Genomic DNA, 27,656 nt, shown 5'->3' on the forward strand with positions numbered 1-27,656 from the left:
CAACAGCAGCTCAAGTGTTTATTGACACAAGGATTTAATGGCTTCCTTCGTCAAACTCTCCAGACTGTAAATTCAAAGGGTCCAAAGAAAGACTTGCAAATTTGGCACAGAGTTATCCTTGATAACAAACACTCAACATTTGAGTTGACATTGAAAGCAATGAATGCTGTAACAAAAATAAAAATTCACCAAAAGCGTAAAAACAGAAAATGTTTCATGAGGACACAGAAAAGTGTTCATAGTGGACCGAGTACAAAAAAATGAACAAACAAAGCATAAAACATCTGCATAGCATTCATTTAAAAGGAGAAGGCAATGGTTGGCCACTCACTCTGAAAGTAAAATCTTTCCTTTGGTTAGCTGGGTCAAAAGACTTGATGACCACCATCAAGAGAAATGCCTCCCCCACATTCCCACAGTCCCATCCAAGAGACAGAGGGGAAATGGGCACGAGGGCTGATTCACATAATAATGCCCCGTCTTGTAACAGTACACAAAATAAAATATATAATCTTAAATACTTATAAACATTTTATGAAAATAGAACCGTATCAAAACACAAGTTCACAGCCTTGTGCCTAGAAGCAAACCTCGTACAATCTCACTTTTTTTCACTCCCCCATCATCTCGCTCAAGTCCAGGCACCTGACGAATGATTTTTACAGAAGGACAAAAAAACAGCAGAACCGTTCGTTACTGGGCCTTGAGGCTCAGGCTGTTACCACTCAGTGGATAGGAATAGGCCTTCCCCAGCACGATGCGGTCCCGAAGCAGCTTAAAGAGGACATAATAGTTGCAGAAGAGGATGAGGCCCAGGGACAGTGTGTGGTTCCAGCGCTCGGAGCGCATCAGGGAGTAGAGCTGGTAGAGGATCACGCTGCTCTCGATCCCGATGAGCAGGTTGAGGATCCGCAGCGGCTTATGGAAAAGAAACTGCAGAAACAAACATAAGGCACAGAAGAAGGGGATTAGTAAAGAGGAAATGAAATACAGAAGATTGAAGAATGAGATTACGTAAGAGGACAATGTTGCCAAATCATAGCAAATGAAATATGGAAGATGGAAGTCAAGTTTTTTTTAAATTTCATTTGCCATTTTCTTATACTTATATTTTCTCCATACTTTTACTTTTCGTGAAGCACATTGGAGTGCATCTGTGAACAAACTGTGCTATACAAATAAATCGCCCTGCCCAAGTGCAGGCATGAAAACGGGTCAGGGGTGAAAAAGGTGAGAAAGGTGCGGCGTGGCGCGGTGGCACGGAGCGGCGCGTGTGCTGCAGCGGTGCGCGCGCATGTGTTGGTGTGCAGTGGCAGTTTTGGGGGATAGTATAAGAGTCATACTAGGGGGGTCTGGGGGCATGGTCTCCCATGGGAGAAAATTTAGCTAAAACCGTCTTTAAATGATGAATTTTGAGCATACTGTAGCGACCCAGGGACAGTGAACATAAGAAGAACTGCCAACCATCTTCGTTACTTCATGATTGTCATGCTGTCATGTCTGATGAAGGGGGCAGATAGATAAACAGATAGATAGATAGATAGATAGATAGATAGATAGATAGATAGATAAAATGGGTTTTGGTTCTCAGCCTTTTTAAAAAATAAATTCCCCCTTGACCTCATCATAAGCTTCCCAACACCCCATTGACCTCATCAAAACCCTGCCAATGCCCCCCTTAAAAATAAAATAGACTAATGCCCCCCAATGGCAACAAAGCACCCCCTCCTCTCAACACTATCCAATGTCCCCTCAACGCTTGCCTGGTTAATCATCATATTTCATACATCATAACTTGTAATACAAAAAAATCTTTGTCACAGTTTGGATAAACTACTGAAATTTTATCCAAACTACTCAAATTTTAGTCCATTCACCTAGTATATCTGTTTCCCTATGAAAAACAATAATAGGAAAGCTCCAACTTTGACTGTGGAAAAAAACTGTTTGACCGTGTTCCACTAAGTATAAATCGGTAGATTTTTAATATGTCATTAGATGTAAGCAAGGGATTACAAAAAACCGTATTGGCCCGAATATAAGACGTGGTTTTTGTTCTAAAAATAGTACTCTAAAAAGGGGGGTCGTCTTATTTCCGCGCGCTAGAGAAAAAAGTTTAAAAAAATAAAAAAAAATAAAAATAAAATAAACTTAACCTGAATTCGGCCATTAGCCTATGCTTCACAACAATGCCACACAACTCAATAATGGATGGGTTAAGAGATTGTTTTGTCCATATCAAATTTGCAGATGCTTGTTTCGTTATGACAGTTGCACCGCACGTCCATCAATCCTTTTTCCATCCAATTCTGAAGCGACTTGTACCTTGTGTCGATTTTATTTAAAGCGACAAAAGTCGCACCAGAACCGTTTTCCATCAAAAAAGTACTTGAAGCGCATTGAAGCTACGTCACAATGCCTCTCGTTAATCCACATATTTCTGTCGCGCTTGGTCGTTTTCCATCCACTGCGTCGCTCTTTTAGAATGTTTGTGTCAAAAGAAAAATAGACTTTAGGCCTATCGCGTGTGAGAATATAGCCTTGACAGACAAAACAAGATGGACAGTCTACGTGTCGTGTTATTAATAATCAATATACTATCCGCAATAATTGTGATCAGAAAAAGGATGGCAGCCAGTAGAAGGCAACTCGCGTAGCCTACTGTGATTTTTACTAGTAGACTACTCGCACCAGGTGCTGTTTGTGGTGGGAGATGGACGTGCCAACATAGCCTACGGACCGTCAGTTTATGACTGATTTTCGAGTTAGCAAACATCTGTTTCGAGAGAGAGACTATGTGCTTGTAGAGCCACATATGAGGCCTGACCCTGCGAGCAGGGAGAGCAGAGGTGTCGTTGGGGAAACGGGTGGCACAATAGCACTTTTTAAGTTAGCTTTAGGCACTACAAAACAATTACAATTTTACAAACAGCCCCTGGCAAAAAAGTATGGAATCACCTGTCGTGGAGGTTGTTCATTCAGTGATTTTATTTATTTATTTATTTTAAGAAAAATGATGAATCACAGACCCGACCCAAAACTGCCTAGTCTGAACAGCAAGGGCAACAGGAAGGCAATAAAAGACTATACAAACGAAATAACTTCACACTTCTCTGACAGCAGACAGACACAGAGGCAGGGCATACAGGCCATCAGACTACAGTAGGCCTAGACCCGTGAGAGCAACACCTCCCCGCCCTCCATGACCAACCCCTGTACCTGTCCTGTCTGAAAAGGACTAGCTAACATCAACTGAATGAACATCCTACATCAGTGTTTCCCAACCTTTTTTGTCTTGTGTACCCCTAAGCCTTTTTGTCATACCATGAGTACCCCCTCATTCATGCTCTATATCCCAATGTGACTATGCTCCATGCATTTTTTCATTTTTCCAAGTACCCCCTGCAGTGTGCTCACGAACCCCTAGTGGTACACGTACCCCTGGTTGGGAAACACTGTCCTACATGACAGGTGATTTTTTATTTTGTCTGAGGCTGTACGCCTAATCACATGGTAAAATTTGCAGTCTCAAGTCAACACTGCTTAGAGCATATGGTCCCACTCATTTTAGTGTTATTGTACTGTTGAATTAACACTTGAAGAGTTGAATTTAACATTATAAAGCAGAGGAGAAGATCCTGAGTCAGCCGAGGAGGACACTGAGGCAGCGGCAATAAGAGATACCCTGATGCGTCACCTGATGCGTCACATGCATTTGTGAAAGACCACAGAATTCACAACAAGTGAAACAAACAAACATGGGCATTTTTCACAAAAATGCATTTAATAAATATTCATAAGTAGTATTAAATATTAAATAACATTAAATGGTAAGGCCACTTGGCTGCTTGAAGAGGCAATGGACGGGTTATTCTGATGCTCCAAACTGGCGCTTGACGGACTTTCTCAGAGAAGTTAGCATCTCTCCATCTTCCTCCTCCTGCCTCTTGACTTTTCAGTAAGTCCGACAGCTGCTGACTCTATGCAGCTAGTAAAGACTTTTTCTTCAGTGGCCTGCGAAACAGGCGACTACCTCCTGCTGCAGCTGGGGTGGGGCCTGGGGGCTCTGAATCCTCCATGGTCACTTGTCCACTGTAGTCTTCTATTACATGAGGAAACACATAAAATACAAACACATTTAATTAAGTTATCTGAGACATGGTATTACACTAGAGTTTTTTTTAATCCAAGTTAAAGGGTGTCAACTAAGCTTGAACATATTAGCCTGAAGTAAGCGTGAACATATTCAGTTCCAATGATTTAATGGATATCAGTGTTAAGAATATTTTGAAGCTGTTTATCAAAATGACACTTCAACCTCTGACAAGAGAAAACTGAGTACACCCCTATTTGAAAATGCATAGAAAGGTCTTCAGTGAGGCATGATTTGCTTCAGTGTCACAGTGCTTTGGACCATTTCTTGTGGACTGATAATCCCAAGATAAACAATTTTGTTTTAGATGGTGTCAAGTACGTGTGACAGTACCCAAGTCAGTAGTTCGAAGACAACAGTGTGTTTTGCCTCCAGTGAGGCATGGTACTAGTACTGACATGGTTTGACATGAATGCTGCCAACATTTGGATGCTTACAATACAGGTAAGTTAAAGTGAATAAAGTCCTAAACACTGCTTGTCTTCTGTTAAATTGAATAGTGAGAGCGTAACGTTTCGTCCCTCAGGTCTTAATCAGGCAAAGTGCATCCTTGACAAGCAGTAGGCCTACCAGCACTATGAGTACCAGTGATGAAAGAAGTGCAGGGCATAGTGTCAGTGTCAGACAAGTCACCTAGAGGCAGTGACCGAGGCAAAAGGTTACTCCAGCAGGAGACCTTTTGCATATGTACTATTTAAACATGATGTCCCCCAATGGTGTTATTGAATATTTTGACATCAAACCATTCTTGTACATCTAAATTTAACAAAAGAGAAGCAGTGTTGCAGACTTTATTCACTTCACTGGACTATTCTATTACTCTTTCACTGGATTAATACTTTTATTGTCCTGCACCTGGCTCTTTCAGGGCATTTTCGCATAGGGGTGCCGGAGTACTCACTTTGGTCAGATGTTGAATTGTTTAAAAAAACAAAAACAAAAAAACAACTTTTGTGATACACAATATTAGCATGAATAACATGACATTCAAAAGCATGATGATCCTGACTTACCAGCACCCTCTTCTTCCTCATCATCCCCTTCATCCTCTTTCTCGTCTTCCACACCAGATTGGTCATCAGGGGGAACTATTTGTACAGAGCCAGACGAACAATGTTAACAGTGAGAAATCGTTTATCAGATCCATAGCTTCATTAGCAAAAGTCAGTCCTCGTCTTTCTGTTTACTTAGCTACTGCGCTATTTCTCTTTGAGTATCGTGTCCTGTTTGATACAAACATATCATTACTTGTGCGAGCGATATACGAGGGGGGAAGATTACAAAGTAGACCTAGAAGACATTTATGTAAACAGCTGTACTACCTGGAGTCTTTTATGTGACACCTGAGGAGGGCTATCTATTAGCAAGTTTACAGTAGCAAGTTCCCCTTCGGATAAAGTAGCCAGGTTAACACACTAGCCTACATCAACAACAATTAATCCACTCACCGGTGCTGTCAACAGCAGAGGACCTCGCAACCACGACCGGCCTGGCACCCAGTAGCTAGCTGGTCCATTTCTTCGAAAAAATCAAAACAGCGTTTTCCCCCAGCCCCATTCCTTGACGCCTGCCTTTTCTCGACCAAACGTTAGGTTATGGCTATAACCCTCGGTTCTTTGATAACAGAGTGAGGTGTTTCACTATGGGATACGCTTGGGCGTGACCATCTATGGAAGCTCCAATGACATTACGTCTGTCAAAGACAGACAGTCGACGCAGTCGGGCTCCGCCCGCTTGGGGTGTCTACCCCCGTCGACACGCTGAGTCCAGCATTCTTAACGGTTTCTTCCCCACCTAACAACTAGTGCAAGGAGGGAAAAATAGGTGAAACACCTCACTCTGTTATCAAAGAACCGAGGGTTATAGCCATAACCTAACGTTCTTTTTCTAACTTCGCTCGGTGTTTCACTATGGGAGATATAGCCCACTCCCGGAATGCACGCTATGTAAAGCCCTTATTACAGTAGCATCGGTCAGAATGTATAGATCGCTGCTGGGGAGTCAGAACCTAGTACAGCGTGAGATAAGTGTCGGCCAGATACCTCTAGCTCATGAAAGCGGGCGAACGTGTACCCTGGGGCCCTGTTCGCTACATTGCACAGGCCTACCATTGGCAACCCCGTGGACAGTGCCCTGGAATTGGCCATTCCTGTTAATGCATAAGCTCTTAGGTCCCTAAGGGGCCGGCGAGACATTATTCTGATAGGCAACCGCTGTAGCTTTCACAATCCAATGAGACAACCCCTGACGTGGCAGTGGTAGTCCTTTATGGTGTGTGGCCACCACAAAAAGTTGAACTCTGCTAAATTCTGTATAGTCACAGAGCTTTAACAGGACACACATAGTTGAGCTCCTGACCCTCCTCTGAGTGAGGGGGCAGGGTGCGGGGCATCCAGGTCCTTTCTCCGACATCTAAAGAAAGTCCTGCTCTGGGCACAAATCTGTAATGGGGAGAAGACGCACCTTCTTCAAATCAGAGTCAGATTGTAAACCAAGAGGGCCTCACAAGGAAGGCTTTTAGTTCACTCACTCATTTCATGGTGGTTAATGCTGTATTAGAACAGTCTTGACAAGCTAAACTTCAAACCAGTGATTTGGAGGGGTGAGCGTGTAGCTCAACTTAACCAGAACTAAGTCTCCAAGGAGTACTACCCTGCTGGCTTGTACTCAAAACTTCAGTGGCTGGCTGAAAATGCAGCAAGGTAAACTTTCCTATTGGGAAAGACTTTAACCCTGTGTATAAGCTCCCGTAGGAAGCTAAGAAGCTGAACAACAGGGCGTTAGGGAGAAGTGTCTCCGTATGCCCCATACCTTGAACACACGCCATTTATGACCAAGTATGAAGTGTGTATGCTGCTGTCTCGGTGACTGCTGGGAGAGGGCGACTGCGTCTGAATTCTACCTCTCACAGAATGAGCCTACCGGACCAGCCTGTCTAGGTGTGAATTATAAATATCGCTTCTTGTCTGAGAGGATCTCTCAGTAGAGGTGGGGCCCCTGAGGGCCCTCCGAACACCCTTACACAATCGTAACCCCATAGGGTGACATAATTGGGCCAACAAAATCAGTAGCAGGCTCTGTTGCCTGACTCTGACCAGTGTGGGGGTTATTATGCTTATTGGTGTGAATGCATAGAGCAGGGTGTTTTGCCCAAAGCAATCTAGTGCATCTTTTATGCCAAGGAGGAATAGAGGGCACTGTGTGTTTCCTTACAAGGTGTAGAGATAGCAAAAACCTGCACCAACCCCTGCCCCACACAAGCCGATGTTTGAGAGTAGAGAGGATGTTCCCCTTGGCCCTGTTCTGCAGACTTAACAGAAACTGTGAACCAGCAAGTTTCCTCAACCACCTACATCGTTTTGGAAATGTTTCAGGGCCCAGAACACTTAATGTATATGGTCGCCCTGGACGTGCGATGGTGAAACCACTGCATGAACAACGTGGCCAGTAAGCTTTACTGTAAGCTTTACTGTAAAAGCCCTTCATCATAGAGAGACACCTCTCGCTACTGTAATAGCGGATGCCATTACACCAACTGTAGTCTAGACCTTGTCTGACTACTACTAACGGTGACTTGTTGAACCCAAATTCACTCGATGCTTTAGCGCCGTCCTGGAATCTAATGCTGACTCCTTCGAGAGGGAGCAATAGGGGAAAATGTCTTAATTACAGTATTCTGATCCCAAGCCTGTCAGAGGGGCTAACGCCGTCCTCAATCGCCGGTTGAGACAGCGAGAATGCTGTATGTTTTGCCGTGGCGGCGAAACTCATAATACACATTCTGATTTCAGACAGGCTACAGCCTTGTGATAAGATCATCTGCTGTAACTCTTGTGACAACCCCAAAATCGAGACGATGATATGATTGACAAAGCACCTTGTTGTCAGATGTATGCGATTGTGGCATACCTGTTTTTATAAGGCGGTCTGTAAAATGCGCTTTCCAGCTGAGATCGCGCAGTATGTTGAACAGAGCCCATTGACGGCTCCTTAGAGTAGAAAAGAAGGGATCTCTTCGTTCGTAACTCGAGAACTCAGTCTACTGACCTTAATTAGTGTTCCACTGAACCTAGGTGGTTTTGTGATCAACAGAAGTTCTTTATCCACTTACAGTGGAATAAAGTAGTGTTGCGTTTGTGTACTGTACGTCATGGATGAGCATGACCCGTCGCTCTTATATGACGCTAGTCACGTTACCCACGCAGCCGTGACGTGACGCACACTAGTGGCGTCACCGGAGAGATCTCTGCTATGTCTCCGCTGCCAATAAAGGGGAAATGGTGCGCCCTGGTGGTGTTATGACAGTGGTGCACCCCTTTTCTTTATTTATGTACCGTATTTATTTTTGAGAGATTTCTGGTGTCAGTACATTGTACTTGTACACCTCGTGTGTGACTTCTCAATAACAACTCCGTCCTTGGCCCAGGCCCAGGATGGGGATGGCATTCTTTATTTATTTTAAAGCACACTGGTCTGTTGAGGCTACCCCTAGGCTGCAAGGGGAGCCACTTTTGTGTTACCAAATCTGCCCTCGCCTGGGTGCGAGGGATATTTGTTCCCTTAACACTGCTGAGACTACTGTGATAGTATCCCCTGTGTGCATAATGTTAACAATTTCACCCTTGGCCCCTGCCTGGATGCAAATGATAATTGTTTACTGAGCAGTTTAGTCTGGTGAGACAGAGGCTACTGCTTTGCATTACTTGTGTAAGTTATGTAGCAACAATTTCGCCCTTGGCTCTTGCCCAGATGCGAATGACCTTTGTTTACTGAACACTTTAGTCTGGTGAGATGCAAAGTGTGCATGTTTATAACATGTTAACATTGTTATGTGTTAAGACAATTCGCACTAGGCCCCTACCTAGATGCGAATGACCTTTGTTTACTTAACACTTTAGTCTGGTGAGACACAATGTGTGTATATTGTGTTAATAAAATTCGCCCTTGGCCCTGCCTTGGTGCGAATGACCTTAGTCTACTTAACACCTTAGTGAGATGAGACCGCTCTCATGCATTATGTGCATCTTATGTGTTGACCAAATCGTTCCTGGCCCTTGCTAGGAAGATAAAGATCTTTGTATACTGAACACCTTGGTATACTGAACAGTTTGGTGAAATTACCCTCTGTGTAGCATTGGCGTTTATTTTGTATCAACAGATTCGCCTTTGGCCCACGGCCTAGGTGCGAATAATGTATATTTACTGGACACTGAGATTGGGTGTGATTTGTGCTTGGTGACACTTTGTCTGCAGTTTCAGATCTTGAACACCTGTAAGACATAACCTTTTCTCCATCTTCCTCTCCGCTGTGGGCGAGGACGTGGGAACAAGTGAGCCTGGGCTGTCAGGTCCGCCACTGGGTCCTGTAGGCCGTTTGGACAGTTTGGGCCTCTGTTCTGGGTTGAAGCACCTTGAGCTTCTGACCGTTCTAGCCCTTAGGGTGCAGGCTATGGCCTCTCTCTCCATAGGATGACTACCTTGGCAGTGTTGACCTGACTGGGAGGTTGGGGCCTGGGGCGGCTTGTGTGTCAGGCTCGCCCAGAGAGCATCATCCTTCTGCCTGCCGAGACCTTGTCTCCCTCATCTTCACCAGCACAGCGCCGGGCCCTTGGTGCAGCGTGTAGATGATGCCTGAGTGTCTGTTTTGCCGTGTCCGTCTGGACCTGGTGACAGCATCAGAGAGCAATCGGACCGGCTCGCCCACCTATCAGTCTCTCTTGCAGGGGAGAGCGATGTTGGACATAGTCGACACAGCCCGTCGGTTAGGGCACATTTGGAATACTTGTGAGGCTTCCAGTGACAGGGGGCCATCTCTCAGACAGGCCAGGACTGCTGGGAGGGGTGGCCAGGTTGGACTTGAGGAGGGAGGGGGGTTGGGGGCAGTGTTGCTGGTCCCTTTCCTTGTCTCCTGCATCCTGAGCAGAGGGCCGCCGAGTCAGCATGGTCACTGGGGGGCCTTGATTACTGCAAGATAGGTCGCCCACCCTGTTGGGGTCGAGGGGGCAGCGACGTGATGTCCCTGATATTGTGCTTTATGCTTGGGTATCCTCCTGCTCCCTGTGAGAGGGGGTAGCCTAAGCTGGGGTCGTCATCGGGTGGCATGGTATCCACAGAGTCTGACTTGTGCATGGGGGCTGTTAGTGACGATCACCACATTCAGCCTCCGCTCCCGAATTCCCTCTGGTATTGTCCACGCAGTGGTGCAGGTATGGCGGCCTGCAACCGTTGCATGTGCATGGTAGGGTTCCATGCAGACCTGGGATTCTCCGCCCGCCATGGTTGGCTGCGTGACGCCGGCACGGGAGGCAACGGGCTCTTCACTCTTTGTTTTCACTCTTCCCCATGGCGGGGGAAATGCCTGAAGCATCTTTCAGAATAAAAGAGAGAGGAGAGTAGTGTTACTCGAAGAACTCGTCATAACAAGTGATTACTTCAGTTAACACCAGTGTTAGCAGATTAGCCGCACGTGCGGGGTAGCTACAGATCGAAGCTAGCAACTTGTTTCCCGCCGAGTGGGTTTACATGCGGTGGGTTACCAACAGAAAACAGATTAAAATAGTCAAACAGAGTAGCGAGTGAGGCGTTCTCGCTCCCTGTTGTAAGGTGTAGCTTACCATTAATAAGTTATCACCAGCACCCGAGTGCTGGGTGGAGGTAGGGGTAGCTAAATCAGGCTAAGCTGAAGTTAGGTATATAGCTAGGTGGGTTAGATAGCCCGCCATGCTAAACTTGTAGCTACAGATCGAAGCTAGCAACTTGTTTCCCGCCGAGTGGGTTTACATGCGGTGGGTTACAAACAGAAAACAGATGAAAATAGTCAAACAGAGTAGCGAGTAAGGCGTTCTCGCTCCCTGTTGTACGGTGTAGCTTACCATTAATAAGTTATCACCGGCACCCGAGTGCTCGGTGGAGGTAGAGGTAGCTAAATCAGGCTAAGCTGAAGTTAGGTAGCTAGGTGGGTTAGGTAGCCCGCCATGCTAAGCTTGAAGTTCGCCACGACGCGGACACTTCACTAGAGTTGGAAAGTAAGCTGACTTAACTGCAAACCTTCAATGCACTTCTTGACGAAGGCAAACAATATAGCACTTACCGGCCGCGGTCGCGTTCGGCGACGGGGTCCTGGACGGTCCGTCTGTGAACGGTTAAGCGAGCACAGCCTTGGCAGGTGCGAGGAGCTTGTAGTAGATCTTCACGGGAAGAAAGCGAGAATGCTGGACTCAGCGTGTCGACGGGGGTAGACACCCCAAGCGGGCGGAGCCCGACTGCGTCGACTGTCTGTCTTTGACAGACGTAATGTCATTGGAGCTTCCATAGATGGTCACGCCCAAGCGTATCCCATAGTGAAACACCGAGCGAAGTTAGAAAAAGAACTTAGCTTTCAAATTCTCGCGCATATAATAACAGCACTGCGCATGTACGAACTCCCTACGTCGCTTTAACGCTTTTCCATCAATTTTATGTCGACTTATCTCTAGCCAATCCACCTTTTTAGAGCGATATAAATGAGGTCGACAAAGCTGGCGTTGAAGCGACTTAACCGCTTTTCCATCACTTGTGTCGCATCAACTTTTTAATGCGCATTATTTTAAAGCGACTTTATATTGGATGGAAAAAGGATTAATGTCAACGCGATGCGGACGACAGTGCAAGTGGAAAAACACAAGTCAATCGCGGCTTGTTGCTCTGCTTTTATTTGTGTTTGGTTTTACAGTCTCATCAGGAAAGCTTTGGTCGTTCTCTCTGGTCAGCCGATAACGCCACTAGAACTAAAGAAATGAAGGGTGATTTGACGAACAACCTGTAGGCTAAGTTTTGGATGCTGTCATAAGCCAATCAATGGTCATCTGTGTGTGTGCGCGACAAAGCGACGATATGCCTCGCAACGATGCAACAACACAGAATAATGGTTAGGGCAAGAGATTGTCTTGTTCATATAAAATCACTAGGAGTTTTACCCTTGGTACGAAATGAATATCAATCGGACTTTTAATGTCAACGTGGTCCTGATAGGCAGCGCATGGGTTTCAAGTGCAATGCGTCAATCTGCCTTTGGCCACGTTCGGTTTCTACAGTCCAACGGAAAACTTTGGATGAATAAAATGAACGGCGATTTGGCGAGACGGCTGCTGGTTAGATATTGCTGTCAACGAAGCATTTCGCAAAATCTGTGCATTGCACAATAGATTGCCTATCTCTACTGGACTGGTTGCCTGCCTGGCTGGCGCAGACTCTGAATGTATGCTATGTTGCGTCACACTTTAAACAGGCGGGCCCAGACGGCTGTAGCCTGTTACGGTGCCTATTGGCGCTTGACAGGTGAAGTGAGTAAAGAAAGGAAAATGATATGAGTAGCCATCTGTGGTCTTATATCATGGAAATTCCATGAAAATTATATTGTGAAATTTGTTCTTTGTAAAAAGCCTCAGATTTTCCAACAAATTAAAAACTGCATTTTGAGAAAAGTTTCAAATGTGAAACAAAATTAAGTCTTCAAAAAACTTTTTTCCCCAAAACATGAGCCTGAAAATGGGGGGTCGTCTTATAATCAGGATCGTGTTATATTCGGGCTAATACGGTACTTTGCATGATTCCTATACCAATTTGTCCCGTGTCAAACGATTGACTAGGCTTCGCTCTTTCTCCCTCTCGTGCGTGCTATAAGAAGCCGCAGCATATGATTCGAAGCATGATGTTGGATGCCTCGCGTAGCCTACATGCGCTTCTTACAAGCGCCTACTAGATACTTTCGCCATTTCGTAGCGCACAGACCCGTTAAAATAGCTGTCAGGAAAACGTACCGTAGTTCTACCCAAGCTTTCATTAACGGAGCTCTATTTTCACGTGGGCAGGGCAAATGCGGTTTCAAATTATTAGGAAAAACAGCTTAACCACTGTAGCTAACTACATCCACTCACTTGCGTCCTGATGTTGTCATAACAAGAATCATGATCTCAAATAGCTACCTCTCTGGGAAACGTGTAGACTAGCCTATCTGTGACAGATCGTTTGGACATTTTCTTATAATCAGAGATGTTCTAGAACTATAAAGAAAGATATTTGATACAACCACGCCAGCCCCGCAGACCAAAGCGGCACCTGTTTTAAATTGCGCTTTCAAAGAGAAATATGAAGGGCGGGACTTAGATTGAGCTCGTTTCACATTATTGGCTGTGCCGACAGCAACAAATGCAGTGTTTGGTCAAACGTCATTGTCAGTTATGGAATCTCTCCTGAAACTGTATTAAGTTTTCTGCGGTAGAGCGATACACCATGATACACTGGCGCTACACTTTTCTCCTCGCTTGACCCCCCCCCAAAAAAAAATTCTCCTCGGATCTACACTATTCACAGAAATGACCCATTTTGATTTCAAAACGGCGCATTTCGCCGAAAGGTGAGGGATTTTCATAAGGGAAAGCAAATTCTACAAATGCAAGGATAAGACCTTAAGGGCCGTACACACACGTCGCTGCTAGTTAGTCGCTCAGCGGATGAAGTCAATAGAATGTCTACGTGTTCCAGCGAGTCTCGCTGGCGAGTAGGCGAGGAGAGTACAAGCGATGCGATGTGGGTGGGTTCCGAGATAAACTTATTTTATCTTCGAGCGACGCGAGTTAAGCGAGTAACCAATTGGAATGCAGTATAGGAAAATACATACAGTGTACACCATCAAAGGCTCATATGCATGGTTGTGCACAGCACACGATCAACGTTAAACAGCGTAGGCCTACATTTTGTTTCGTACGGACGTTATTGGCGCGGACAGCGGGAACCATGACAACCAGTAAACAAAATCACCCAGAGCGAGTGGCAAGTAGGCGAGTGGGCAAGTAGGCGAGTGAGCAAGTAGCAAGTAAATAGCAGCGACGTGTGTGTACGGCCCTTTAGACAAGCCCTGCGCACCACGTCGGCAGTGTTCTCACACACACACACACACACACACACACACACACACACACACACACACACACACACACACACACACACACACACACACACCTTCCATCACGCCACTTCCCAAACGTAGGGAAACCTCAGTTCTTTTGCTGGAGACAACTCCATAAAGCCTGTGCCAGTCTGGCAGCACTGGGTGATTTTGTTGAGGCTGAGTTATTTAAGTTTTTATAGGCTGAGGGCAGGTGTTTTTGCAGGTGCCTTAGGCATCAAGGTGTTAAAATGTACAGAAAAAGTTCAAAGTTGAATGGAATGACTCACATAAAAGCGCGAGTGGGACACGTCTGACGGTAGTGCCACATTGTAGGAGCCCACTGCTTTGTAGAGGCACCGACTGTGACGCACCAACACCCCCTGTGGCCATATGGTGTTCTCGGACCAGCTGAAAACAAACAAACAAACAAACAAGACTTATTCAGGGGTTAATTTCTCGAAACCATAGTTGCTAACTATGTTAGTTCCTCGCTGTTTTCTATGCAATATCCCACTGACAACTATCCAAGCTGCTAAATGCAACTGGCTAACAACCACGCTTTCGAGAAACGCACCCCAGATAGGTTTACAATGTCCAAAATAAAATGGGTTAGAACTATGACTTTGAGCATAGAAGTTTATAAACATGGCAAAAATAGGGCTATACTAACATTTTGAAGAAAATGTATGAAGTATAATATGGCCACTAAGGCACACAGGAAGATGATCAACACAACAGAGACGATCAGGGGTGTATTTCTCGAAAGCATAGTTGTTAGCCAGTTAGCAACTTCGGTAGTTGCCAATGTGAAATTGCATTGCAAACAACAAAGTAGCTAGCATAGTTAGTAAATACGGTTTTGAGAAATGCACCCCAGGATGGTAAACATCAACTTAGTCAATACATCTCCTACACATAAACAGCTAGCTTGATAGCTGAGAAATGCTAACTACAGTAGATTCACATTGAAACTCAACATAGATTTATGTAGCAAAATCAGGGCAAAGTGTGTTTTGAGGCTGTTTTGATCAAAACTTGAAAGGAAATCCATTTGGAAGAATGCTCCAGTTGCCTTTCCCAGGACACCAAGCACCCAAAACATGGCTAAATGATGGGTACTTTGGATACATTGGAATTCAAACATGGCTAAAGGACTAGTGCATGGGGGCTAAAACCTTGATAAAGGAAGGTTTCAAATCTGGGAAAGAGGAAAGGCAGCGAGCATTCTTCTAAATCACAAAATACACTCGCCAGCCACTTTATTAGGTATACTTCTGTAGTGCTGGGATGGACACCCTTTTGCCTTCAGAGCTGCCTTAAAAGCCTGCAACGATACTCGGGTAGGCTGTGGCATTCCAAAAAAAAAGGCCAAGGGGTACTAAGGAACTAAGGGGCCCAAATTGTGGCAAGAAAACATCCTTACACCATTATACCACCTGCCTGAACTGTTGATGCAAGGCAGGGTGGAGCCATACTTTCATGTTGTTGACGCCAAATTCTGACCCTTCCAGCAGACATCAAGACTCATCAGACCAGACCTGATCTTCTATTCTGGTGAGCCTGTGCAAGTTTAGCCCCATTTACCTGTTCTTAGCTGACAGGAGTGGCACCCGATGTGGTCTTCTGCTGCTGTAGCTCATCTGCCTCAAGGCTCATGGTGCTGTGCGTTCAGAGATGCTCTTATGCATTCCTCAGTTGCAACAAGTGGTTATTTGAGTTAATGTTGTCTTCGTATCAGCTTGAACCAGTCTGGCCATTTTCCTCTGACCTCTAGCATCAGCAAGGCATCGTCGCCCACAGAACTGCCACTCACTGTATATTTTCTCTTTTTCACATATTTTTTGGTAAAACCTAGAGATGGTTGTACATGAATATCCCAATAGACCAGTGGGTTCTGAAATACTCAAACCAAGCCCATCTGGCACCAGCAACCATGCCATGTTCAAAGTCAAAGTCATTTGGCATGGGCAGTCATGGGTGAGTGGTTAGGGCGTCAGACTTGCATCCCAGAGGTTGCTGGTTCGACTCCCGACCCGCCAGGTTGGTGGGGGGAGTAATCAACCAGTGCTCTCCCCCATCCTCCTCCATGACTGAGGTACCCTGAGCATGGTACCGCCCCACCGCACTGCTCCCCATGGGGCGCCACTGAGGGCTGCCCCCTTGCACGGGTGAGGCATAAATGCAATTTCGTTGTGTGCAGTGTGCAGTGTTCACTTGTGTGCTGTGGAGTGCTGTGTCACAATGACAATGGGAGTTGGAGTTTCCCAGGTGGGCTTTCACTTTCACTTTTCGCTTTCATTGAAATGCCCTTTCTACCTCATTCTGATGTTTGCATTAAGTTGCCGCCATGTGATTGGCTTGATTAAAAATATGACTCCATGAGCAGTTGGAAATGTGTGTCTAAGTGGCTATTGAGTGTAGTCTGAAAACACACTGCACTGATTTTGAAAAAAAAGCCCTTTCACCGCCATTCAACACACAGGGAGGAAAAAGTTTCGGTTTGTCAAAAAGTCAAAGAGGGGTTTGAATCGACCTGAGCTCATTTTCCAATAGTTCCTCCCTGTCTCTCTCCCCCGCTCATTTCCTGTCACCCTCTCACTGTACTATTCTAAACAAAGGCATAAAAGCCCAACATTATCTTAAAGGTGCACTGTGTAATATTTTTTAACAGTTTCTTAACAAAATTCATGCTGCCCATTCATACATGTTCATAAAAACTTTTTTGATGAATACTTACCACCATCATGAAATTCCAACTATTCATTACGACTGGGAAAATCATACTTTTCATACATGGAAAAGGTGGCTGTTCTCAGTGTGAATTTTTGAATTTTCAGAAAGAGACATTTTTAGGTGCAGAAACATACTGTACTTTGGACATACTAGTAAATATTGGTTTATTATTTAGGAAATATTAATGAAAAGATCAAATTTGGCAACAGCAGCAGTTTCAATGAGCAGCATAGTTCAAATTACATGTACCTACTCTGGCCACCATCCTACACAGTGCACCCCAAAAATAAAAACAAAATGAAATCCACTCACAGGTGCTGAGGAGCGTTGCTGTAGGCACCGTGCTCCAGGCGTTGCCAGCGGCCCAGGTGTGCAGCAGAGCGATGCAGGAGGTCGCAGTAGCTCGGCGGCAACAACTGACTCATCAGCATCACGAAGGCATTGATCCACACCATGATGAGGTGCTCACACGACCAGCGCATGTCATAGTACTGGGTACTCTATTGAGGGACAAACATACAAAACATACAAAAATATATTATTATCTTGGGGAGATGTTTTTAGGGGAACACTCTCTTATTACCCATTTTTAGATGCGTCCCAGCATCTCTATAAGAGGGTCTGTCTGTCTGTCCGTCCGTCCGTCCGTCCGTCTGAGACGCATTCCTTCAATTGTTCCTTCCTGTGGCCACAAGGCGGCAGACTTGCCATTTTGGACCGGAGCGAATGCGTGCAAGCATACCCTTTCTAACCGGATGCTAACGTTGGCGAAAAGTAGCCTAGCCACAGGCTAACTGACAAACGTGAGGCCAACAACTCAGCCGATCGTGATGTACGCCACAAATAGACCAATCGACCTCATATTTAGAAACTACAATGTTGATTTCTGCCTTCGATTTTCATCAGTTAAGAAATCTAGCGTCGGATTAACACATTATTAAGGTAGTAAAGCGAGTTGCCGCCATGTTTGTTTTCCAGAATCGGGTAGAGAGCTCACGTGCAGCATTCTGGGTAATTGAGTTTCACTGCTTTGTGCCTTGACGGTGAAAAAAAGTCCATAACGTGAGGCCAACAACTCAGCCGATCGTGATGTACGCCACAAATAGACCAATCGACCTCATATTTAGAAACTACAATGTTGATTTCTGCCTTCGATTTTCATCAGTTAAGAAATCTAGCGTCGGATTAACACATTATTAAGGTAGTAAAGCGAGTTGCCGCCATGTTTGTTTTCCAGAATCGGGTAGAGAGCTCACGTGCAGCATTCTGGGTAATTGAGTTTCACTCATTGAGAGTAAATAGAAGGTTTCACTGCTTTGTGCCTTGACGGTGAAGCTGGTATTGAAAAAAAGTCCATAAGCGCATGATTCACCCAAACGGTTTTATTTATTTATTATTTGTCGATGTTTAGATTCTTTCCCACATGCACATACTGCTGAAATGGCGTGATACTAAAGGTTGTTAGGCCTAATAAATGTCTGGTAATTTGTAATGTTCACTTCATCTAGGCTATGTGAAATTTCAAATCATAGCCTATGGTTCTTTTCCAAATCCAATAATGATGATAAGCTTATTATACCCTAAACTGCAAAAAATAAAGCCATGTCTCGCCATTTTGCTGCCTTGCTGCCTGCCACAATATTTGGAGTGTCCATGATGACCAATAAACAAAGAAAAGTACATCCTCGGGGGGCGTTGACAGGCTAGGAGGAGGCCAGGGGGGCGTTTTGGGGGGGGGTGGGGGGTGGGGGATGGCATAGTTGGAACTGGCATAGAGGGACGCATCTGTGGTCCACCTGTCGGCCTTGTTCACTTCTGCTTTATCAAGTTCTGCTAGTGAGACAAACAAAACCCCACAAATGCAGCTGTGCAGATTGTGTAGATTGATGTTGAATGCAGTTGATGATCACATCAAATTTTTAAACAAAGATCATTGTCAGCAATACAATATCAACCAGTGCTAATCAACAAACCTAAATAAAACACTAATTAGTTTAGCATTTCTTTGAAAACTTTCTGTAGGTCTTCATGATGATGGTGAAGGTACCCATCTCTTATCCTACCTGCAGTATATCAATCCAATGGGCATTTGTTTTTCTCAAGCCATCCACCTCTGCTGTTCCTCTTGCTCTGTAGCCAGCTACTGTATGTGTATACCAAGCACAGCCTGCGCTACCTGAGCTACGGAAATCATTATTTCTTTATGGAGGGTCTGCGATTAAAGTGACCAGAGCGAATTTCAGCGATTAAAGTCAAGCTAACATGGTAATGACGCGGTTCCAGCAAAAAACAATTGGAATGTTCATATCTCCGAATATCCCAGGCTGTCAAACAAGAGCCGTTATGTGATAAGCTAAATCAAACATGTCAATGTCACGTCCAGAGCGAATAAAGTGAATTCATGGTAAAACTTCTTCAGCGACCTCAGCTACTTGGGTTGCGTAGGTCATTTCTGGTCTACACAGTCTACGCAGCATCAGATATTTTATTAGCAATGAGTGTGTGTGTGTGTGTGTGTGTGTGTGTGTGTGTGTGTGTGTGTGTGTGTGTGTGTGTGTGTGTGTGTGCGCGCGCGCAGTTGGACAGAGTACATCAGTACCAAAATGCAGTATCTGTACTTAATTTCAGTATTTTGTTTACCCAAAATAGACCAAGAAAGTTAAAAGGTGCACTGTGTAGGATGGTGGTGGAGTAGAAATCTTTTCATGAATATTTCATTAGTAATAAACTAATATTAATTAATATGACCAAAGTACAGCAAGTTTTGATGGTGATGCAAAGTATTAGTGTAAAAGGTTAACATTTCTGGATGGGCTGCATGAATTCTGGAAAGGAACTGCTAAAAACAATACTACACAGTGCACCTTTAAGGCAGAAAACAACCAGAGCTACAAGCACAACATAAAAACTTACTTTCACGAAGCAGAGGGGCAGGAAGGCCACGTAGTAGGCACTGAAGAGTGAGTTGAAGAGCACCTCCTTGATGCGACGGTTGAAGTTGGTCTTCAGTTCCTCGACTTCAGTGCGAATGAGCTCCGGAGAGTGTGGACAGGTGTGCGTGGGCACTGGGCCGGGACTGCTGAACTGCTCCAGCAGGTTCTCACGCAGGAGTGACATGAAGTCTCGAGGACGAAGCAGGGCACCGTCACCAACGCCACTCTCTCTGTCGGACAGATTGCAGTCGGGGCTTGATGGCGCCACGCTACCTCCTCGGCTCTCCTGGTGGAAGCAACACAGCGGGACGTACACACCAAACCTGCCAAAAATGTTGAATGTGGTCAGTGTTTTTACCACAGGCTTGGGTTGAAAGGCACTTCTGAAACTATATTCTGTATATAATATATAATGCTGTAACTACAACTATAATTCTGCAACTACACCTATTCTTTCCCCCAAGGGCTCTAATAAGTTTGGAGGTGTTAAATGTGGTCAGTGTTTATTAGGACTGTCACGATATTGGATCGAGCCGAGTCATGATGCGTAGAGTCATGATACTGCATCGCAGTGCAAGAAGGGATCACGAAACACACTTTCGTTCTGTTACAATTCACTCCAGAAAACATCCACATGATATGATGTGAGAGCTTCACAACATTATTGTTTTGAAACCTTTTTAATAATTAGTAGCCTGTTGTAACCTACTCTACCTTCAAACTATCAAAGTTTTATATATATCTGAAAATAAATTACACATTTAAAAAATAGTGCGTTGTATCAAACTGTAGGTCAAAAATTATGATACAAACGGAATCATGAATTGAATGCATCGATACAACTGTAGTGTTTATATCACAGAGAGTTGAGCCAATAGCGGTGTAGTTTGAGCCCGCCTTTAGAATAACGATGCATCAGTTGTCAGAAGACCATCTAACTTACGGATAGCCCAGGAAGAGGAGGTTGAGCACCGAGTGATTCCTGAAGAGGTTGACCAGCGTCCAGCAGAGCACCCAGCCACACAGCGTCAGCAGACTGAGACGGGCGGCCACCACCACCACGTACCGCGCCAGGGAACAGGGGCTGCTCTGAGACGCCTGCACACAGACACAAGCACAGACACACACCTCAAAAGGAGAATTCATGCAAGAATTTCAACATGCTGGTTTATGGTTCTCGCTACCCTTGGCATTGTTTTCTTGTTATTGAGGGCCCTGAGCTTTCAGGAGCATTTTGAGCATTCAGGAGGCCATGCATACCTCAGAGATGATGGTCCACACCAGCCGCCTCGCTAACATGACTGTGATGAAGACAGCCAAATGGTAGTCCATAAGGTGGAAGTTCTAGAAAACAACACACACACACACACGTAATGATTCATATGTGATTCATAGTGAGACCATAATAATATAATATGGATAACAAATACGTACACAGTTCAGTGAAAAACGTAATGTAATGAATAGCTCACTGAATGTTATTTGCAACATATCAGTGATTCCCATGCGTAGAATTTGTGGCGCAGTGCCACACAATGGCAACCGAGCACCACAAACACAATTTGGTCACATGGAGAGAGAGAGAGAGAGAGAGAGAGAGAGAGAGAGAGAGAGAGAGAGAGAGAGAGAGAGAGAGAGAGAGAGAGAGAGAGAGAGAGAGAGAGAGAGAGAGAGAGAGCGCAAGCCAGACAGAAAGCTCATTCCTTATTGGATATGGCCTTGACAGTTTTTCTGACCTCATATCTGTTGCCAGAATGAAAGGCTGCAGACGAAGTTCTTAACGCCATGCAAAACTTTTGGTTGGGAAAAGTCTGAACAGTCTTGAAACCACGGAATCTATGCACTTGGAGATGTAGTCAGAAACACATTGAGTGGTCGTTGATATCAGAAACCGTGCAGAACACATCTGTCTGTTGCAGTGTTGCGACATTTGGCTGTCTCTGGTGAATTAAAACGTCATCTAGCCACTTTCAAAAATGCGTTTAAGTGACAAAATCAACGTTTTTCAGAATAATTGTAGCTCTTCCACCACCAAAAGTTTGCCTCACAGTTAAGCAGCGCTGCAGTTTAGCCATATGCTCTAAGACAGTGTTTCTCAACTGGTGGGTCGTGACCCAAAAGTGGGTTGTGGAAGGGTCATGGGTGGGTCGTGGAGCCTTGGTGTAAAAAAAACGTTATTCTAAAAAAAAAAAAAAAATCCAACTTTTCCTGCAACAATTTACAACTTTTATTTTGATAGGCTACTGAACTCTGTGTCATCTGTTGTCATAGATAGGCATACAATCTGAATGTTTATGCGAGATAGATAGCGTGCAACCAGTCATTCGAGTCTTGGTTACATTTTGAGAATTGCATTGAATTGACTTGAACGCTAAAAAAATTGGGTCGCGACCGAATGAGAGTGGAAAATGGTGGGTCCCAAGACTGTTCCAGTTGAGAACCACTGCTCTAAGAAGTACCTAGCACTGCCTTTTAGCATTGTGAAACTAGAAAAGCGCTCAGAGACCGAGAGGGGTCCGGCTGCAGGCTTGCAGCCGTGTCAGTGGTGACGTCACCACTGACCTGCTCCGGGACAGTGTCAACGTCACACGACAGTCTGTAGGCCTACAAGACCGCGACATCAAGCTAAAATGTAAACAATCCGATCCTCGGTCTCGTCTTTTGAAATTCAGACTTTAAATTGAGAAGACATGTTTTCAACACGTAGGCCAATAATGTTGCTTAATGTCGAATGTTATGTTTTGTGGTGTGTGTCCCCGCTCTGCGCATGTGCAACACGATTCGTGGAGTAGTCGCCCTTCAGTTTGCTAAAGGCTTGTTTCGCTGAAAGGCTGTCTGTACTCTGTAACTTTTGTTTTGTTCGAGTAGCCGAGGTTATATGGCATTTTTCGTGGTTTATTGATTTGATACACCACGTTATGCTATAACTGTAGTGTGTGCCGGGAAAGAAACGAAAGGCCAACTAACAGAGTATCACATGGAACATTAAAACAGTCCAACACCTCTTTGCTGGTGGTTGAAATTTGAACGGCAGCACAAATGAAGTAGGCGGCGTCGTAGCTCAGCGGGTTTATCCCGTGTCTTGCTTTTCATTGGGATAGCGATGAAGTGGACGATGTGGCAGGTTCGTGTAAAGTCGTCGCAACTTAATGGTTAGGTTAGGTTAGGTTAGGTTACTTTATTAGTCTCTACCAGGGAGAAATTTGTTTCGGAGACAGGGGGGTTGCAGCAGTACAAAAATACAAAAAAGCCAAAAATACAAAATACAATGCGGAATTCACTAGCGGGAAATAATTACACTTTTGCATGATGCCAGACTAGTATGGTGCATAGTGGACCGGTGACTATTTTGAACTCAACGTTTTGTTAATACATGCTATATAATACACTATGTGTATAGTCTCACCAGCGAGGTAGATGCGGCAGGATGGCTGTAGGGATACCACCACACAGTTCTGTAGATGTTGATGTACTGCACAAACAGCGCCACCAGCAGGTAGAGGAAGAGCAGGAACTCAAACAGCAGGCTGCTGTCCAGAGGCAGGTCGGGGATACGGGAGTGACGCACTGGCTCTGGGGTGATGAGGGAGGTCAGTGGCGGCGCTGACAGCCCAACAGAGTTACTGCTTCTAAAAGATTACAAGAAAGTCATTGTTATGTACTCATGAATTCAAGAATTCACAAGAACAGCTTTTTGCTAAAAAAAAAGTCCCAAAAATGAAACAGAAAATTAAGAAAAAGTAGTAAGAGTTTTCGACTATTATAGCAGCTTTATTTTATTCAAAATATGAGATATTAAGTCATGGGCCAAACTCAATATTAAAAATTTGAATAAAATTGTGTATGAACAGACTGCATACTGAAAGGCAAACAATCATTCCCATCAAATACAGTATGACGGTCCAAATGTGAAATGTTCTCGCTGGACAAACAAAGCGTTGGCCCTTGGACCTGAGTTTGACATCCCGGACCAAAGCTAATGCAATTGTGGAAAGCAGTCAAATCAAATGTTCTTAGGAAATGGCAGATTACGGTTGAATCTCTCCAAAAGCACACCACACCATATTTGCTTTCGCTTGAGCATTCTTGGCTTCATGGAGAAAGCTGTAGAACATTTATGAGGTGAAAACCCACATCTGACATCTCAAAGTCCACCATCTCGAAGACAAAGGGGGCTCTCCTTTTGGGGCGAAGGCTCGTAGCTATTGATGCATCATCATGCAGCCTGAGCTCATGTGCTGGAAACTCAGTAGCCTCGCCATCACGACTACAAGTCTCTTACAGACTATGGTTTGGACTATTATTAATAGTCTTTTATTAATCACGGTTAATCACGATAGACTATTATTAATCACGATTATTGATTTTTTGCAGATTTTTTGGAAAATTATAACAAGATGAAATATAACCAAGAATTAATTAGATACGGGATGAGCAAAATAAAATGAAATGCAATAATTATGTAAAGGCAATAGCATGAAACTTAGGTGGACAGATTTCTGGCCAGAAACACCAGCCTGTCAGTATGTTCTGGCTTCAATGACGCTCTCAAAAGGTAGGTCACTATTGCCACGATTAAATCACAATGGAAATCACGAGTTCGATTTCACGATTTTCGATTACTTTCGATTAATTGTGCAGCCCTAGCTCACCTTCATGAAATAAGTCTGTATGTTACTGGTTGAAGCCACAATCGAGAAGACCACCCATTCCTTCCCTCACCTGTTAACTGAATTGGTAAGTCATTGTCTTAAAAACACGCCCCATCAAGCTGTTGGAAATGCTCAAGCTTGATTGGCTCTATGTCTTGTCAGAGTTTGAAATGCTATAGATTCGCGTGTGTGGGGACGGGGGCAGTGTGAATGTGAAAGGTTCACTGGGTGTTCAGTTGTCCTTTCCACACTGTGTAACAGTCTATGTGTATGTTCTATCCACGAGAAGCCCGGTCTTCTGCTCAGGTTTTGGGCCATTCAATTCATTAGGACTCCGTTTATAGCACACGCAAGTGGAAAATAGACGAGTTCTATTTTCAAGTTGCAACAAGCACCGTGCTTAAGCGCCGGTCCTTAATTTCCCCCCGGGGATCAATAAAGTTACTCTACTACTACTCTTCTGACACTTAACCTTGTAGTCAAAGGCATAATCTGTTTTCATGTTTTCTAACCATTTCAGACTGAGCACAGATGCATTCTGACATGTTTGCCTACGCCCCGTAAGGATAAGCAGGCCCAGGCTAGGGGCTCAGCCCAGCAGTCCTGGCAAAATGCAATGACTGCCCTGCCGACGCACCTGTAAAAACCGTTCACCACTCGAAGAATCATAAATAGACATGGACGAGAACTGAAGCAATTCTTGATGAATGCATTTTGAATAGCCCTGTACAATATGTAATATTTAGGGATGCACCAATACCGATAACGGTATCGGCACCCGATACTGCTCATTATACTCGTACTCTTCACTTGCCGATACCAGGAACGATACTGCTATTACACAAAACAATGCAAAATCTTGTCACGTTCTTTGGAAAAAAACAAGGCCATGCATTTATTTTCATTGTATTTTGGTGGTAAAAGGTATCGGTATCGGTACTCGGTATCGGCAAGTACACACATAAATGTACTCGTACTTGTATCGGTTTTCAAAAAAGTGGTATGGGTTTATCCCTAGTAATATTCTGAGCTTTGCGGCCAAATTTGGAACAATCTTTGTAGCAAAACAAACATGTTAGTATGCAGTATGTGGGGAACCTAACGCTGGCCATTTACAGCTCGTTAGGCCGTCTTATCCGGCCCTCTATATAATTTAAATGTTATACTGTTTCATATGAAATATGACATGTTTTGTAAAGGAAACAATATCATAACGCTATATTTTCATGGGACCAGGATTCCCCTCCCCCAATTTACCAGTGCGGGGGGAATCATGGTTCATATAGCACTGCCCTTGGGGGACTTAACAAAATGTGAAGTGTTCCCTCAAATAAAAAAGGTTCCCCACCCCTTACACTGTAAAGGAGCATAATAGTGTATTCTTTACCTATTTCGCAGGCCAGTGCCGTTGCTGAGGCCTCCACCAACCAGTGTCTGAAGAGAGGGCAGAGCTGAACGGCTCAGCTGCTGTCGGCTGGGGCCCCTGCGCCCGCCGGGCATGACCAGTCTCCAAGGTAACACGCAGGGGGCCAGGACTTTCCACCACTTGGCTTTACAAAGACCAACTGCTGCAAAAACAGTATTTTAGTATCATGTGTGAATTAACCAACACAACAGCATTCATCGCATGCAATCAATTGAGTCCAAATGATGCAGAGTAGAACATAACAGAATCTAGAATTCAGTCAAGATGTTCTTCAGATGGCACGCGTCTGTTGTGCTACCCTGCACGGTCTTTACACGTAAGGGACTGTTCGTTTTTTATTTTTGGGGTCGCCGGAAGATGTCCACCTTTGATCGTCAAATTTTGCATGACCCTCCCCTAACGAGCTTCAAAACTTTGATGACCCTCCCCGCGGCGCCGTCAAAAAAATGCATGACCCTCCCCTATGGAGAAGTAGTAAATAGCCCTATTCTACCTTATTTTTTATTTTTTTGACAAACGTTGATTGACCAACGCTGCTGCTAGCTTACTGGATGTTATTGTAGGCGCCCTCTTGAAAACTATAGTAGTCTACTTCACGAACGCGGGGGCATTTCATACATTTATAATTTGATTTAGCTTATGATAACTTATGATAGCTCTTCGACACAACAGAACACAACGGGGTATGAATCTGTGATCAATTTTAGCTAAATGGAGAAGCGTTTCTGAGGCTATGTTACATCAAAGCATACAAACAAGGTAGGAATGCTTTTTTCTAATAAATGTGCCAAACATTTTTGGATGACCCTCCCCTAGCCAGCTTAAAAGAAATTGATGACCCTCCCCTCAGCAATGAAAAAAATGACGTGACCCTCCCCTATTTTCTTCCGGTGACCCCGAAAATAAATAACGAACAGTCCCTAACATGAACACCCAATTCATGCATTAAATTAAATAACTAAGTTTGTTGTAAATTAAGGTTTGAAGGTTTTTATCTCGCACCCATCTCGGTTTGGCTACTTTAGGTTGTCTTATTTCTTTCATTCAGTAGCGTGGCGAACAAAATGCGGAACTTGGAGTGCAACGACCGTGTCGGATGCATAAAAGAAGATGTATTTCGGTCAATTGTACATGAGCACATGAGCCCAAAGTTGGTAGAGAGATGACACGTACACGACAGCTACCTAGGCAATAATTTAACGTATAATTGTGGCTCTGTAACAAATTTAGTCAGCGTAACCAATTGAGAAAGTTGACACCAAAACTCGAGCTTTACACAGAGGCCCAGTCTTCTACTGAGAGCAACTTAACTGGGACACCATCGTAGCTAGCGTCGCAGATTCACTAGCCATCTGCTAAGGTAACGTTTACCGTTGAGTCAGTGAGCTCCTAGCCATTTTAACTGGTTGACAAGCGAATTTAACGCTCAAGCATTCCTCGCAGAAGCCCTGCCACTGCAAACGGTACAATAATCTACTAATCTCTTCCTTTCACATAAGAAAATATCTTACTCACGGTGACATTTAACGCCAGCAGTTGGCCATGCAGACTACATCAGGGTAACAACATACTGCTACACAGGAACATTTCCAAGTGGCTATTATGAAGTATCTTGATGCAGGCACTATTGTAAACGGAACACATGCTACGGCGGGTCTTGCGCACCAAACACACAAGACACCGAGTTGTAAAGTTCACTTAAAGCATCTTCAGTGGCACTGTTGAAACCACTCAGACACGGCGCAGACACCGACGTGGCAAAAATTATTCTTCGTTAACCCTACGTCATCTCCTACATTGCGTTTTCCAGATGCATCGCTTTCTGATATTT

The 27,656-nt window shown here is 44.5% G+C and overlaps 1 protein-coding gene and 1 long non-coding RNA gene across 3 annotated transcripts; both read right to left on the reverse strand.

Annotated features, from left to right (window-relative positions):
- tmem39a (transmembrane protein 39A) lies at positions 1 to 27,612 on the reverse strand. Of its 2 annotated transcripts, none has more exons than XM_063211594.1 (9): positions 27,341 to 27,612; positions 25,787 to 25,964; positions 23,154 to 23,376; positions 21,008 to 21,091; positions 20,691 to 20,845; positions 19,728 to 20,070; positions 17,127 to 17,314; positions 14,369 to 14,489; positions 1 to 933 (listed from the first exon to the last, which is right to left on the reverse strand). In XM_063211594.1, exons 2-9 carry the CDS (start codon positions 25,897 to 25,899, stop codon positions 694 to 696), a joined length of 1,467 nt encoding a protein of 488 aa, XP_063067664.1. In that variant the 5' UTR covers positions 25,900 to 25,964; positions 27,341 to 27,612; the 3' UTR covers positions 1 to 693. The 2 variants fall into 2 exon arrangements, with proteins under 2 accessions (XP_063067664.1, XP_063067663.1); XM_063211593.1 differs by having other exon boundaries at positions 25,787 to 25,967.
- On the reverse strand, positions 3,709 to 5,732 carry LOC134460038 (uncharacterized). Its single transcript, XR_010036956.1, has 3 exons — positions 5,602 to 5,732; positions 5,167 to 5,241; positions 3,709 to 4,102 (listed from the first exon to the last, which is right to left on the reverse strand). It is a non-coding gene; the product is annotated as an uncharacterized LOC134460038 (long non-coding RNA).
- Positions 27,613 to 27,656: the final 44 nt, after the last annotated feature.

The sequence above is a fragment of the Engraulis encrasicolus genome, chromosome 12 (assembly GCF_034702125.1).
Source record: "Engraulis encrasicolus isolate BLACKSEA-1 chromosome 12, IST_EnEncr_1.0, whole genome shotgun sequence".
NCBI classification, from domain to species: domain Eukaryota; kingdom Metazoa; phylum Chordata; class Actinopteri; order Clupeiformes; family Engraulidae; genus Engraulis; species Engraulis encrasicolus.

Coding starts and splice junctions, on each gene's coding strand:
- tmem39a (XM_063211594.1), bottom strand. CDS start 25,899: ATGCCCGGCGGGCGCAGGGGCCCCAGCCGACAGCAGCTGAGCCGTTCA. Junction 14,490..17,126: donor AGCAACGCTCCTCAGCACCT/GTGAGTGGATTT, acceptor GTTTGTTTTCAG/CTGGTCCGAGAACACCATAT. Junction 934..14,368: donor TGTCCCACTCGCGCTTTTAT/GTGAGTCATTCC, acceptor TTGTTTCTGCAG/TTTCTTTTCCATAAGCCGCT.